This window comes from Rhea pennata, chromosome 5 (genome assembly GCF_028389875.1).
Source record: "Rhea pennata isolate bPtePen1 chromosome 5, bPtePen1.pri, whole genome shotgun sequence".
Lineage (NCBI taxonomy): Eukaryota > Metazoa > Chordata > Aves > Rheiformes > Rheidae > Rhea > Rhea pennata.
Window position 1 is genome coordinate 45,596,209 of NC_084667.1, and position 15,685 is coordinate 45,611,893.

The 15,685-nt window shown below is 48.8% G+C and overlaps 1 protein-coding gene across 1 annotated transcript in view; it reads left to right on the forward strand.

Moving 5' to 3' along the window:
* MYRF (myelin regulatory factor) overlaps window positions 1-15,260 on the forward strand; it is a 45,866-nt gene extending 30,606 nt beyond the window's left edge. Inside the window, exons 12-27 of the mRNA XM_062577690.1 lie at window positions 846-1,046; window positions 1,699-1,807; window positions 3,733-3,842; window positions 4,938-5,098; window positions 5,565-5,637; window positions 5,967-6,055; window positions 6,712-6,780; window positions 7,483-7,563; window positions 9,686-9,771; window positions 10,002-10,163; window positions 11,047-11,340; window positions 12,463-12,550; window positions 12,924-12,998; window positions 13,496-13,598; window positions 14,725-14,799; window positions 15,174-15,260. Coding sequence (XP_062433674.1) covers window positions 846-1,046; window positions 1,699-1,807; window positions 3,733-3,842; window positions 4,938-5,098; window positions 5,565-5,637; window positions 5,967-6,055; window positions 6,712-6,780; window positions 7,483-7,563; window positions 9,686-9,771; window positions 10,002-10,163; window positions 11,047-11,340; window positions 12,463-12,550; window positions 12,924-12,998; window positions 13,496-13,598; window positions 14,725-14,799; window positions 15,174-15,260 — 1,863 coding nt within the window. The remainder of the gene's footprint in view (window positions 1-845; window positions 1,047-1,698; window positions 1,808-3,732; window positions 3,843-4,937; window positions 5,099-5,564; window positions 5,638-5,966; window positions 6,056-6,711; window positions 6,781-7,482; window positions 7,564-9,685; window positions 9,772-10,001; window positions 10,164-11,046; window positions 11,341-12,462; window positions 12,551-12,923; window positions 12,999-13,495; window positions 13,599-14,724; window positions 14,800-15,173) is intronic.
* The last annotated feature ends 425 nt before the right edge of the window (window positions 15,261-15,685 follow it).

Here is a 15,685-nt window from a genome sequence, read left to right on the forward strand (position 1 = left end):
GTTGGAGTTGTTGAGATCATTAGAACAGCTCTGAAAACTGAGATAACAGACATCTCAAGAGAACCAGGTCTACTCTTTTAGGGAGAGGAGCAGAGCAGGCACAAGAAAAGGCACAGCCTTGGTTCCTGAGGACAGAAGCTTATACAGGGCCAGCAGATGAATACCAAGACTGTCTCTGTTGTAAGGGCAGGCTGGGTTCTGTTCCTAGGACTGGCAGTGGAGCTCTACGTAGCCCTGCCTCTTTGTACTGCTGCAAAGCTCTGTCTCATACATCCATGGCCATGCTCCTCCTCTGCTGTATCTGCCATGCCTGTCTGTCTAACTTCTTGCTGCCCCTTCTGTGAGGCTGGGGACACATATCAACCTCAAGGTCATCACAGGATCATAATTCAGGTGCACTGAGAGCTAGAGAGGGCACTTCTGCCAGGATCCCGAGCACTTGATCCCAGTGGAGTCCCAGTTTCATCTGAGATCTTCCCGATTCCTGGTTCCTTTCTGCAAAACAAGGACACAGCTGTGTCATCAGGGTGTTTATGCTTATGCGCAGCTTTATTTTCCAACTGGTTTTGCCCCCATATTAATGGGAATGAGGCTTTCCTGAAAGGAGGTGCCTAGGCTGTGCAAGCCACCACAGCAGCTTGTGGCTCTCTAATGTGCATCTGTTGTCCATGGTCCCTCCTGCCCTGTAGTCCCTCTGGCCAGTGCTTAGTGGGCTGGGTCTGTGGATCTCTCCTGAAGTCCTTAGTCTGTGTCTCAGAATGCTGCTGCCTAGCAGTGCCTGAGTATTTTTCTCCCTTGTTTTGTTACTGCTGCTTTTCAGTCTCTATTTTCTTGTCTCTCTACAGGCTTCAAACCCTGGCCAGTTTGAGAGCGACAGTGATGTGCTCTGGCAGCGGGCACAGCTCCCTGATACTGTCTTTCACCATGGTCGAGTTGGCATTAACACAGACCGCCCTGATGAAGCCCTTGTGGTCCATGGCAATGTTAAGGTCATGGGTTCGCTGATGCACCCTTCAGACATCCGAGTGAAAGAAGACATCCAGGAGGTAAGAGCTGGAAAAAACAGGCTACACTCAGGATGATTGAGGATCCAAAGAGGCACTACAGACAGTGTGAGTGTGAGCTACTTCTGTTGACCAGATTGGAATACCTCAAAAGTTCAGATGTTTGTATCTGTCCCAAACACAGCATGTCCAGTGTGTCCTAGGGAATATTGGCTTTTCCACTGCTAGCCAGAAGTAGGAAATGCAGAAGTGACAAACCTGGAAACGGCTGAATACATTAAACAGCACACTGAGACCTGAAAGAGCTTGGGTGAAAGACTCAGCTCTACTCTACTCTTAAATCCTTTCAGATGGATGTAGCCATACAGAAAAGCTGGATGCAATGAAGTTTCATATTTATGAGAACTGTCTCTGTTCCGTGCCTGGGTGTGTGATGGGGCGTAGTCTTCTCCTGGCTTCGCTATCTAAGAAATGTGTCCAGTGAGAAGAACTGGAGATTAATGCCGGTGCAAATGCTGTTTGTCCACATGACTGATCTCGGTGGGGTTTAGGGCTGTCTCATGAAGTGCCTCGTGCCTTTGGGACCAGTTGCATTACCATAAACCCTACTGCATTTTGCTGCTTGGGGTCAGGGTTATGGGAACTTAGGAAACAGCATTGCATTTATGCATTGCATGTGTCTATTTTCTCCCAGGTGGATACCACAGAGCAGCTGAAGAGGATTTCCCGTATGCGGCTAGTACACTACAGCTACAAGCCTGAGTTTGCAGCCACTGTAGGCATTGACAACACCTCTGAGACAGGTAGAACCCGTGCCTCACACTGTGAAGCACCACTGTGTGGTACCCTGCTTATGTTTGCAATGCTGCACCATGCATTTTGCAGTCTACAGTGACATTTTATTTGCAGTGCCCAGTGCCACTGCCCTGGCCTGCCTGACAGCTGTAGCATGGCTGCCAGCTTTGCCCTGGAGCATCCACCAGAGTGGTAGAGACACATGTGGTATGGGGGTAGGAGAGAGGGGGCTTCTCATCATCTCAAGTTTAGGCATCTAATGAAGCTTACTTTTTAATGAGTAGGAGAGAAAATGGCATCTGCCTCAAGTAGCTCAGAAACCCTCTCTTGGGCTGTGAAAAGGCTCCTTCAAATCTACACTTCTTTTCAGGGGTACAGAGGGAGCCTTGACACAGCTGTGCACTATAGCAGGGTGATGCAAATACCCCTATTTCCATAATACTGCTTAACCAATCTTATAGCCTTCTGTGATGGAATGAGTAGCTGGGTAGATGAGGGGAGAGCGGTGGACGTTGTGTACCTTGACTTCAGCAAGGCTTTTGACGCTGTCTCATATAACATCCTCCTACATAAGCTCAGGAAGTGTGGGTTAGATGAGTGGACAGTGAGGTGGATTGAGAACTGGATGAAAGGCAGAGCTCAGAGGGTCGTCATCAGTGGCGTGGAGTCTAGTTGGAGGCCTGTGGCTAGTGGCGTCCCCCAGGGCTCGGTCCTGGGTCCCATCCTGTTCAACTTCTTCATCAATGACCTGGATGAGGGGACGGAGTGCATCCTCAGCAAGTTTGCCGATGATACCAAGCTGGAAGGAATGGCTGACGCACCTGAGGGCTGTGCTGCCATTCAGAGAGATCTGGACAGGCTGGAGAGTTGGGTGGAGGGGAACCCCCTGAGGTTCAACAAGGGCAAGTGCAGAGTCCTGCACCTAGGGAAAAGTAACCGTAGGCACCAGTACAAGCTGGGGGCTGACCTGCTGGAGAGCAGCTCTGCACAGAAAGACCTGGGAATGCTGGTGGACGACAGATTGACCATGAGCCAGCAACGTGCCCTTGTGGCCAGGAAGGCCAATGATATCCTGGGCTGCATTGGGAAGAGTGTTGCCAGCAGGTCGAGGGAGGTGATCCTGCCCCTCTACTCAGCCCTGGGGAGGCCTCATCTCGAGTAGTGCGCCCAGTTCTGGGCTCCCCAGTACAAGAGAGACATGGAGCTAGTGGAGAGAGTCCAGCATAGGGCTACGAGGATGATCAGAGGGCTGGAGCATCTGCCCTCTGAGGAACAGCTGCGAGAGCTGGGCCTGTTTAGCCTGGAGAAGCAAAGACTAAGAGGCGATTTTATCAATGTGTATAAGTATCTGAAGGGAGGGTGTCAAGGGGGTGGGGCTAAACTCTTCTCAGTCATCCCATGCAAAAGGAGAAGAGGCAGTGGGCAAAAACTGAACCACAGAAAGTTCCGCCTGAATGTGAGGAGGAATTTCTTCACTGTGAGAGTGTCAGAGCACTGGAACAGGTTGCCCAGAGAGGCTGTGGAGTCTCCTTTTCTGGAGATATTCAAAGCCTGCAACCATGGATGCGATGCTGTCTAACATGCTGTAGGTGACCCTGCTTGAGCAGGGGTGTTGGACTAGATGATCTCCAGAGGTCCCTTCCAACCTTACCAATTCTATGATTCTATGATAATATGAGAACCAGCTGTAGCTCAACAGCCTCTGGTTTCACTGTTCTTCATCGGCAAACCTCAGTAATGTATAAGCTACCCAGGCCATAGAGCCTCCAATGAGCTCTGCATGACCATGCAGAGGCCAGGATGAGTGGAGGAGTGTGTCTGAATCACTGCTAGCGCAGAGCGGTCCTGTCAACAACACCATGGGCAGAGACAGAGTTGCAGCAGGATGAGCCCTGCCTAGACCGCTGTGACTTACTATGCCATTTCCACCCAGGTGTCATTGCTCAGGAAGTAAAAGAGATCCTCCCAGAAGCTGTGAAGGACACTGGGGACCTTGTCTTTTCTAATGGGAAGACCCTTGAGAACTTCCTGGTGGTGAACAAGGTCAGTGGCAGCCTGAAGGGAAAAAGAGGGCCAATGAGGATGGGGAGACCATTGAACCTGGGTCGGGAGGTTGCAGAGAAAATTTCTTTTCTGTTTTTCTCAGCATAAAATTGGAAATGGAAGAGTGAAAATGTGGTGCCTGTATGAATTTTGGATTTGGTTGTTCAGTCTTTCAGGTGTCAGGAGCAGACCTGAGTGGACAGCAGAAACTAACAGGAAAGAACTAGCCTGATGTTGGTAGAAGTTGGCAGCATATCCCTCAGGAGGGCTTCTTGTTGGCAAAGCCTCTTGTAAGGAGGCTCTTACTTATAATCTTTCTTTTCTTGATAAGATAAAGAGGTTATGTCAAGATAACCCAGAGCACCTGCAGCCTGAGCTCTCCCTAACCTATGGCAGTCTGCTTGCTGCTCCGGATGTTGAGCCTCCCATGGCAGTCATCCATACTGTTCTCTCAAAGCTGCCAGCTCTCGCTTGCATCACTCTGTCCTTGCTGCGCAGAGCAGGAATGGCCAGGACTTGAACTTAGTACCTTGTTTCTTTTTTGTGAGAAGCTAGACCCCTGCAATTACATCATCAACTAGTAGCAGCTGGGAGCATGAGCTTTTGAGTTTTCCATCCCACCTGCACATGGCCAGCCTATTGCTGTTGGACAGCCCTCAAACCAGAACTGGACAGAGTATTCTTGCATCATGCAAATTGCAAAAACGCATGTTACAACAGGTTGTGTGGTTTGCCCTAGCTGAGCTCTTCAGCCTCTAAAGAGACATCGTACCTACTACTGCAAATTATCCATGACATCTGAACCAGCAGGCAAATGAAACATGCTGCCTTAGGGAGCTCTGTGTGGGCTCTAACATTTATTGTTTTGGTGGAGTTTGAAGAGAGTATCTCTTGTGCTCACAATCTAGGTGCTGTAGAGATCTAGCTGTGCCATGTTGTGTGGTTTCTCCCACTCCTCAACGATGGGTATTTTTGTGTAACCTTCTCCTGGGGGGCAGGGAATGGGATAGCAGTCTGAGTGGCTGAACTCAGGATGAGAAGCAGGAGTGCCCCTATGTGCTGGCTCACTTAGAGTTCAGATCTGTTCCCTGGCAGGAACGGATATTCATGGAGAATGTGGGAGCTGTGAAGGAGCTGTGCAAACTGACAGACAACCTGGAGACCCGTATCGATGAGCTGGAAAGGTGGAGTCATAAACTGGCCAAACTCAAGCGGCTGGATAGCCTGAAGTCAACTGTGAGCTCTGGGGCATTCAGGTACAGGCACACTGAAAGAAAGCAAAAGGAATGTCTCCCTGCAAGCCCACGCAGCCTTATATGCCATCTCAGTTTGGGAAAGTGAAGCTGGAAGGAGTTGGGGGGAATCTTCCTCCTCGGTACTGTCAGCTCAGCCTGGCAACAGTGGGGTATTGACAGTTGCCATTTGTCTGTGGTAGATTTCAAGGTTCTGAGACTGACGAAACAGATCTGCCATGCACTTCCCAACATCATTCTCTCAGACTAGCTCAAAGTCCCTAGTCTGCTTATGTAGGTTTGGGGCAGGCTCTTTGGGCAATGCACCAGCACTGCATCTGCCCCTGGAGTAGACTGAGTGACAGTGAGTTTGTGACCATCATGTCACACAGAGACTATTCCCCTAGCATACACATTTTTTTTTGTCTGAGAATTGCCCTGAATGCAATGCCCTGCACAACTCAGCGTAATTCCTCCTTTCTCCTTGCAGTCAAACAGGAAGCCAGTTCAGCCGTGCCGGAAGTGTACCCCCCAAAAAGAGGCCACACAAAGTAGCTAGCAAGGTAAGGAACTGTTCCCAAAGAACAGTGCTGTTCTGGAAGGAGGTTGTCTGTCCAGAAACAGTCATCTGTATCGTTCTCGTATCTTCACCTATGCATGTTACAGAGGGGAGAACATGTTAACTCCCATTTTCCTGCTCTCTCCTACCTGGGGCAGCATTTTAGTCCATGCATTACAAAAACATTATCTGGCTTCTACACTGAGGGGTTCAGAGCTTTCAGGGAAGCAGAAAGAGAGCTTTGTATGGGCTAGGTGGGATGGGCCATACTCTGAAGCAGAGGACTAGAGCGGTAAGGCGCCCTGAGCAGATATTCTGGTGTTTCTTTTGCAGTCACCATCAGTGATTCCAGAGCAAGCTTGCATCAGCCAGCGCTTCCTACAGGGCACTATCATTGCCCTGGTCATCATCATGGCATTCAGGTAAGACTGCATACCCATCCTGCCTCTTCTCCATATTGATTAGGAGGGATTTCCTTCAGACCTTCCAGAACAGTGAGAGCTAGCCTTGAGAGATCCTCCTAGCCCCAGCTGCAGAGGGCTGTTCAGGGCCACCCTCTCCCCAGCACACTATACTGCTGGGGATCCCTGCTGCGAGCTGGAGGAATGAGACAAAGCAAATGAATCACTTCATTTGTTCAGCAGCAGTCTCCTCTCTGTCATTTGTACTGCTGAGCCATGGGATGTGGTGAACAAACGGTCAATATACCTACAACAATTACTTTGGCCTGAACCAGTCTGACCAAGCTGTCCATGCTGGAAGCACTGGATTTGCTTCAGTTCCCAGAAGTGATGCCACTTCTCAGTGCAATCTCAAGGGTTCTCAGCACCAGTTTGTGTGGTGATAGGGACACATACAGGTGCCTTGTAAGATGTCTTTTCCTGTCACATCCCTACTACACTTCCCCTCCTCAGAACAAGCAGGCCCAGCTTTCACTGACATCCATGGGGTAGGCAGTAAGAGGCTGTGGACCTACAGCTACTGTCATGGGCTGAAAGCCCTTGGAAGCAGATCAACACTATGACATGTCCCTTGCCCCATGCCATTCTTCAGGCTATAATTCTGTCTGTCTTTCCAGTGTGGTATCCATGTCCACCCTCTACGTGCTGAGCTTGCGCAATGAGGAGGACCTTGTGAATATTGACGGGTAGGTACCTTTGGGTTCTGTGGGAAAGATGAGGTGATGGGGTGGGAAAGATGAGGTGATGGGGTGGGGAAGCTCCACCTCTGAGCTCTGAGACACAAATCACTGCAGGGTGACTGACCACAGTTCCAGTGAGTCAAGCTGTAAATACAACCAAATGCTTCCTTGCATCCAAGTCTGATGTCAGGAAAGTTGTCTGGAGTAAAAAGTGAGGAAGAAAGAAGAAAAAGAAAACATCCTCTTGTTTGGCTGCTCATATATCTCCTCATGACCTATCTAAATGTTATTAGGATGCCTCTTCAATTGGACTGAAACATCATGGCTGCACCAATTGCTGTGGGGCTGAAGCAGTCTGTGCTAGGCAAGGGTTTTTCTTCTATAAACTGTGTCCTTAGTGTGGGAAGAGCAGCCAGGGAATTGCCCCAGCCCTGCAAGCTTGCACATAGATTGCCTGTGCTGGGCAGCACACTACTCCTTTTGGAGCTCACATTCATTATCTAGTGATAATGTGTTTCTTTTTCTTTCTCTCTCTGTCCTATTTCTCTCCTTCCTGTTCTGGTTACTTCATCTAATCCACTTTCTTTCTGTTATCTCTTCTATTTTTCCCTTTCTTGTTTTTTCATTTCCATTATCTTCTGTATTCCCTTTCATTCTCTCCTGTTCTCTTCCTCTACCAACCTTCTTTCTCCTTTCACTACCCCATAGCTCTTTTGCTGTGCCCACTGCCTGTCTCCTGGCACTCTTCCGGCACAGGGGTCTTGGGGTCCCAGTCGCTCTATGCCCACGGTATGTTACTCTTTCGTTATGCTGGTATCTAATTGCTGTATCCCTTCTCTCTCAATTCCTATTCTTTTTCTTCCATCTGCATCACAGAAAGCAAAGAATCTTGAGAAAAATGTGAAGGCAAAGAGAGTGATATGAATATCCTTCAGCAAGTGGGACTCCAACAGGAAGGATCATGGACTTCATCAGGCAATATGGAAGGGGCATTAAGATGAGGGCATTGAAGAACGACTTAATCAAAGGCTGAATAAAAAAAAATGATGTATTCTAGGTAGAGCAGGAATGGGCAGTCTGAGAGGAGTGAAGACAATATGTAAAAAGGATAGAGACTTCGAAGAATTAGCCAAAAGGATGTTACTACCTCTTTGTATGTGAGTAGCTTTATTGTGAAGGGTCACCCTGGAGTAGGGGACAATTTAGTGGGAGAAAAAAGGACAGAAAAAAAACTAAATTATTTCTTTTTATAAACCATCACCACAGAGAATGCTTGGAAAGATACTTACAAGTTCTTCTGGTATCTGATCCAGGAACAGGCAAGTTACTAAAGTGCCCAGCTGCTCAGTAAACTCGGCTTCTGTGTTTTACAGCTTCAGAAAAAGTAATATCATTTAAAAAAAAAAAGAAAAAAAAAAGAGGAGTGTCTTTGGGAGGTATATCCTTTCACATCTTACTATAAAACATGGAAAGCTGGCTGAATTACTAATTAGAAACATAACTATAAAACACCTGAATTAATTAACATGAACTGCAGGGTTGAAGCAACATACTTTCCTTAACAGGAAATTGTCGTATTGTTTATCAGAATCCTTTGAACAAGTCAGCAAAATACAGCATAAAATGCAATGCAAGGCACAGTTAATGTGTTCTTTTAAGGACTCCGCAGCAGAATGTTTCACAAGAGGCTATTTAAAAAGTTAGTGGCCATGGAATGCAAGATAAAGCCATGTATGAAAAATGTTGGCAAGACAGAGAAGGAATATGAGGGAGAGAAGGAGATTTTCAGCTGGGATAAAAGTTAGCATTGGAAGGTGATGTCCACACTGCTTCTAGGAGACTAGTGTGTCTTCTTTCATGAGGAAAGAAATACATGTAGTGAAGTATGTCTTCCACGTGACAAAATGATTTCTTTAAATGAGTGAAGACCGCATTTATCTTTGAGAAGCCTTGCATTGGCACAGAACAAGCAAAATGTGTGAGAGGAAAAAAATGAACCTCTGGGGCCCTGGACAGGAAATCTTGACATCTTTGTTAGGAGTGCAGTAAAAATCTCTGCTCAGTCTGTCAAGGTGAGATGCTGCATTCCTCCTACCTCTCTGCAGGCAAGAGCCGAAGTGCCCAGCATTGATGTTGCTCTAGGCTGCCTATATGAACAATGGAGAGAAACATGCAGCAGGAGACAGTAGCTGCTTCCCTTTTAGATCCGACTTGCCCTCTGGAGATTCCTGTTGCAGCTCTGCTCAGGTCTTAAAGGCTTCAGTGAAATGCCTGAAATTATGTAGGATGAATATGAGTTGGATTGTTTGTATTTCTAAAAAACAAGATGAGGAATAATCTGTCTCTCATTAATAAAGGACATTGCTCTTAAAGAATGGTGAGTGCTTGGAGCCCACCATGGTTTAAGAGTGCTGAGATCCTGGCACTGGGCATTGAGCATGAGCATAGAGGCTCTCAGACATGGGCATTCTAAGTGCAGCTGTATAGGGAGAACACTGTGCCCTGGGATCTGAGCTCATAAAGCCACCCAAGAGATCAGTATTAGAAAACAAGGTCCCTGAGGACAGATTATTCCACAGTGAGCACTGATGGAGCATTAATACTGTCCTCTGAACCAGCTGGGACTAGTCCCTGACAGTCATGCAGAGCTGCAGCCAGTCTGCTGGGGCATTTTCTAACTCTCTTTGCTGTCTTTGTGGTTTGTATGCCTCTCTCCCATTTCCTGCATTGCTCTCCTTTCCCTGATTGCTTCATTCTGTCTCATAGTCTGCTCCTCCTTGCTGCTGCTCTCCTTCTGTCTGCTGTTGCTCCACATACCATGTTCCATCACTAGTCAGTGCTACAGTCACTTCTCCATGTACATGTTGTCTCCTGTGCTAGAGGTTTTCACATATATTTTCCTGGAATTTAGGTCAAATCAGAATTTTGATAAAACTCAGTTGGTGCCATCCACAATTGCATCAGACAGAGCCAGTGACAGGACCTCTACACACCAAGGTAGGTCACAGCATGGCAGAGTGCCAGCCAGAAAAGCACTGTGATATGTTGTGGTGCAGGGTAATGAATGCACCTCTGTGCCAGAGGCTTGCTGGCACTGTCCTACTGTTATGTTGGGTGGTCCTGAGGCTGTGGTTTTGTGGAGAGGATTCTCAGGGCTCTCAGTGCTACTGTTGTTAGATGTCCTCTTCCTTGGCTTACTCCAAGTGTCCCTACTGTTTGCCCTGCAGTCACAGTGAATGTGCATGACTCTCTCTACGGCTTATCTGGCCAGAGCGTGCTAGCATGCTTCAACCCACCATGTTTCTCCATGTGCTGCTCTGCTGCTCCCACCAATGTCTCCTCCATTGCCCTCTCTGAGACCAGCCCCACTCATGCTACTAACCAGACAGGTAAGTACCAGTCCAACAGGTGGGAGGTGCTGGGATAGGGCTGAGGTGCATCAGTCCCACTGTTGCTTCATCTTGTGGCCCCAGCCCCTCTCAGTTCATTTCCTACCTCTGCACCTTATGAAAAAGACATGCAACCCAGCCTTCCAAAGATACTTGATTTCACCAACACCTGCTGCCTGAAGGTGTTGAGACCCATTCCAGCAGGCAGCCTGTAGGACAAAGTGTGATTGCCAGGCTGATCAACCTTCATTGCCAGTATGGCATGTTACAAGCATCCATGGTCATGTTGCCAGGGTAAGTAGGTACTGGAAGGTCTCTGGCAGTTGCCTGCTCTGCCAGCATAGGGCCATGAGAGGCTAAGCTGGGCTGGCCAGCATGCCTGAGCAGCTGTCCCTTGCAGCCTGGCCTCGATCTTGTGTTCACCATGAGCAGTATTTTGACAGGCCATGAGGTATGCTGCTTCTTGGCTGCCCAGGCCGTGCTTTCACCAGCTTACTTGCTCTGTTGCTGTTGCAGGAGAAACAGCGCTTCAGGCAGTCCCTGTAGAGCCCTAAAACCCCTGAAGTCATGTTTTAACCCTGTTTTAAACAATGTGTCTTATCAGATCATAGGTCTCTAACCCACTTTGTCCTACAGCCTGTTGTACCGTCCCTTTCCTGCAGTGATCCCATCATTCCCTTCACACAGAGGGCTGGGAAGCCTCAGCTGCTCATAGGGGTATAAAGTGGGGATAGAATGAACTCCTGAGCATGTAGCTGTTCCCTCTGCACTGGCCCCTTCCCTGCAGGTGAGCTGAGGCTCCCTGGGGCCTCAGAAGTTAGGAGGACTGCCCAGCTCTCTCTAACTCACCTGAAAAGACTCTCTCCATCTCTTTTCTTCACAGACCTAAGTCAGATCTCACTTCTGCCAGTGACAAATATTAAAGGCAAATCCAGAGGTGTCACCGGGAAAGTGACTTCCTACGCCAAGTGGCCAAAGACACCTGACAGGTCTCAGAGCTTCGGCAGCCCCAGTGCCAGCCCCTCCTCCCCTTTCACCCACATCCAGGGCAAATCCAAGTACATCTCCAACCTCTCGCTCTCCCGCAGCAACTCGCCACTGGGGCAGGCCCGGCAGCAACGCAGCGTCAAGCAGCCGGTGAGCGAGTGGCCCCATGCAGAGGATCTTGACACAGATGGTAGGTGGGCCCTGTCCTCTTCCCTCCCTGTGACAACACTGTTTTCCTAGGCTGCCTCCTAGCGTCCTTCTGCACCCTCAACCAACTGAGGCTCATCTGTCCTGCATGGCCCCGTCACTGTGGCCCTCTACTGTGGCAGAGCCATGTAGGCCTCAGCCTTTCCAGTGCAGCCAGATTCAACCTCCAGCCCTCCCCTTCCTTCCCGGCATGACCTGCCCTTTCTGGCCATATTAGACAGCTACATAGTTTCCATCTTGAGCTTTCTCAGTTCTGTTTTGAGACTGTAATGCCAACATCACCTTTCTTACTCCCATCACAGCTTGCTCAGCTATTTCTAAATCAGACCTAGAGAAAGACATACACAGATTCAGACATGCTGGCACCCAAAAAAAGTGCTGATTACCAGTCCACAACACAGTCTGGGACATCTCTTCTCAGGTGCAGGAGGCAGGCCCAGGAAATGCCCCTTCATCTGTCCCCAACTCTGTCAGTGCTGTGTGAGCAGCAATAAAATCCTCAGAGCAACTGTGCGGTGACCTTGCTTAGACAAGGTACCCCGCTGCCTAACATGGGCCAAACACCCAATGAGAGAGCAGAAAACTCCAGGCTGCAGGAAGAGGAGCACATGGCAAAGGTGTAGGACCATCTCTGGAGCTCAGACTGACAAGGGTGCCATGTCTTCCTACCAGGGGTGAATAAAAAGATGTATGCAGTAAGCAGTGCCTGAGGGATTTGACAGCCCTTCTTTGTCACCAAGCAATTGCACTCTTCACCGTGAAGTTTCACACTCAAGTTCAGGTCTAGATGCCAAGAGCAAGAGGAATGAGGGGCTCAGCTGCCTGTGTTGTCCCAGGGCGGATGAGCCTGCAACCCCTCCAGCAGCCAAGCCAAGCCATGGCAAAGCAAGGCATGACCACTGAGAGCAGAATGCTTTAGCTCAGCAGGAACCAGTACTGCATGAGTGAGGCTGGGTCACCCAGACCATGACTGGACATAGTGTTAACAGTTAAACAGCAATCTGACCTCCACCTCAAGACACGATGAGGAAAGGCAATCTCAGTGCTAGACATCCCTTCCAGCCCTCCTTTTGCTCCTCTTAAATCATCTGTTTCATACCCACAGGGCCAAGCCCAGTGTTACATTCCATCCGGATCTTGGAGATCAATGTAGCTATCAAGTCCCAGTACTGTGCAGCCAGCGATGCATGCAGGTGAGCGAGGCAGGGCTTGCTGCCAGTGCTCTGGTGGCAGCTGTGCTGTGGAAGCTCCAGTAAAACGAGCAGATAGCCAGCACCTGGAGCCTAGTGCCTTCTTCTCTTCTGTTACTGTCCCAAGGCAACCCATGCTGCCCCTTGGGCAGAGTGCTGGGACTCTCTCTGGACTCAATCCCTACTCCTTTGCTAAGAGTGCCAGCAGGAAGGTTGCTGCCCCTTCAGATAGTGATTTGGTGATGAGCTTGGGAACTAGACTGGGAACCCCTGCCCTCTGAAGTCTCAGCCATAGAGACTCTGGGTTCTGTCCTAGGCCATCTTATAGCTGGATGAACTGATGCTGCAATGTCTAATGCTCGTTCTCTGTCCTCAGGACTGGAAACTTCACCTACCGCATCCCTGTTAGCCAGCTCACAGCAGTAAACACCAATCTGACCCTGGAGATGAAGTGAGTGAACTCTTTTATGTGTTTCTATTCCTGTCAGAGACCAAGGACTGCAGACCATAGGGTGGGTAGGGATCCACCAAGATCTGCTCAAAGGGAGAGGGTTTGCAGGGTGTCGGTCAGGAGTGGATGGAGAAGGAGGGGAATCCAGAGACTAAGAAAAGACTGATGAAGGAAATAGTCTAGGAAGTGGAACTGGGAGCAGAAATTCAAAGATAATGGAAGTGATAAGCAGAAATCACAAGAAGGGATCACGAACAGCTATGAGCAGGAGTTTGGGGGGAACTGTCACTCCTGTGGCTTGCAGTGGGCATGTGGGGTTTTGGAAGTAACAGGACAGACTGGGAAGCTGCTGGGATTAGATTTCAGGATAGCCAGTCAGCTCTCTTGAAGTCAGTTGGGTACTATGCCATGTGGCCATGCTATCTCCTGCACATGTTAGGAAAGACACAGTAGAGCCTGCTCCCTTCCATGATCTTACTGTGTCTTTGTCTCTCTAGCACCTCTTCTGTTGTGTCCATCTCCCTTTGTGGCCTTGTCTCTAGTGACCCATGCCAGGATGCTGCAAACATGGACAACTTCATCAATACCACAGACACACAGGTAGGGAGGTGATGGCAAGTCCACACATTCACAGGCAGACAGGTGTTGTATGTCATCCTGGCATAATGCAGTTACCTCTGGGGCAGGGGGGTTAGTAGGGGTATAGCAGTTGGGCTAATGTAGTATAGAAGTTGCTTGAGGGAATTCATGCTCAGATAGCCTTACTCTGCAATTGCTTATGTAAATGTACATCAGACATCCCTGCATGCACCCCAATAGGGAACTGTTTGCCAACCTTATATATGAATCATGGATGCTGTAGTCAGTCATATGAAGTCATCCCACCCAGCCCCTGTGCCTGAGCCCAAGGACTGGCCCAAGGGAAAGCCTGGGCCAGGCTGTATGTTGCTGTAACCTGTCCTAATGAAACTCTTTCAGGGGTATTCCCCACAGATCTCTGTGTGCTGAGTCTGCATCAGATTCTTCATGAGTCATGATCCCCTCTGGACTTTCAAAACATTGTGTGTAGGGGGGATGCTGGCAGTGTGTTAAAGGAAAAAAGTAGTACTAGGTTATGGTCTTTCACTCCTTCCAGAGCAAGGGTACATGACATGACAAAAAATTAGAAGTGCTAGCAGTGTTTTTAGTACCTCAGGAGGTGCTAACAGTATTTTTTATTTCAAACAGAAGCTCAATTCCCTCAGGCCAAGGGAGAATTTACACTTGCTATAATTACACCTACTTTCCCCTTGGTTTCTATGTTGGCTGAAGCAGCAGCGCAGTTGGGGAGCTGCAATTCTGAGAAGCTGAGCAGGCTAAGAGCACAAGGGTGATGGGGAGAGGCATCCTTCCTGAAGAGGCAGAGCAGAGTCAAGGAGCTTGGCAAACACTGTGTTCTGCATAAGCCCAGTATTTCGTTGTGTGTTTCACCAGCCTTTTCCACAAACTAAAGCTGTGGGCTAAGCCAGCTTCCATGCTTGTGATGCCTTTGGAGCTGGGTGAAATGGTTGAACATCTCTTTGTTCCACTCAGTCCAGCTCCATTGCTGATCCTGGCTCCTCCACAAAGATAGATATAGAGTCATTCAACAGAGCAGGGTTATGTATTTCTTTGCCAGTCAGCAGAGGAGAGAGTCCCCTAATGCTCGGGACTAGTGTCATCCCAGCAATTGTGTTTTCTTCCCCAGGAAACAATGCACCGTTGGCCTCTAGTGATGATGTCTTTCCGGGAGTTCACATACCACTTCAGAGTAGCCCAGCCTGTGAGTACAAGTCGTCTTTTCCATTGTCCAGGGCTGAATAGAGAATGGGCTCTGCTTATGGGTTTACCCACATCATGCTTAGAGCCTTCAACAGCCCTGTATATTGTGGTTGTTCCCTTGCAAGCAGTTACACGTGTAATGGAGGAAGGTAATTTACTTGGGGAACAAGTGCACACTCATGCACTGGGAAAAGAAGGGCAATGGAAGAGCAGATCTGCTCACATCCAGGTCTAGAAGAGGGTATGATTTGTGTATCTTGATGCAGTGTGTGAATCTAGGGGCTCACCCTTCACTGCCATAGTTCAGGCATGATTCCCTTAGAGTACGTAACCTGCTCCTATTTGTAAGCTGTTTTTCTTGCTCTGTTCACATAGGGTCGAGCCAACTGCAGCACTGCTCCTGAGCAGATGGGACACCTTTTCACTGACTATTATTTTCAGTTTTACTGGCTCTGTGAGTGAGTCCTGGCAGTGCCAGTGCCCTCTGGTTAGAGAGAGGAGGGGGACTGATGACACTGGGGACACTCCTGTACACCCTTTTCCGCTAGCTCCCAGCCCTACCTTATCCCTGACTTCTGCTTTGGGTATGGAGCTGGTTTGGTTGCGGTCTGGTGATACAGTGAAGTACAACACAAACAGAGCATAGGACTTATGCCACAGAAACACAACCAGCCCTCCTGGGCTTACCCTAGCATCAACTCTCATCATCCCCTACTGCCCAGAACAACTCTCTCCTTCCCTTATGAGGACAACTGTGTCCTCCATCATTTCTCCCTCCCCTGCTATGCTAGATCTCAAAGCTTTACACTGGATTGTATGGGGATGGGCCTGCCACATCCCAGAGTGTGACTGGGAACTCTACTCTGTACTGGCCCAGTTGTTCCAGA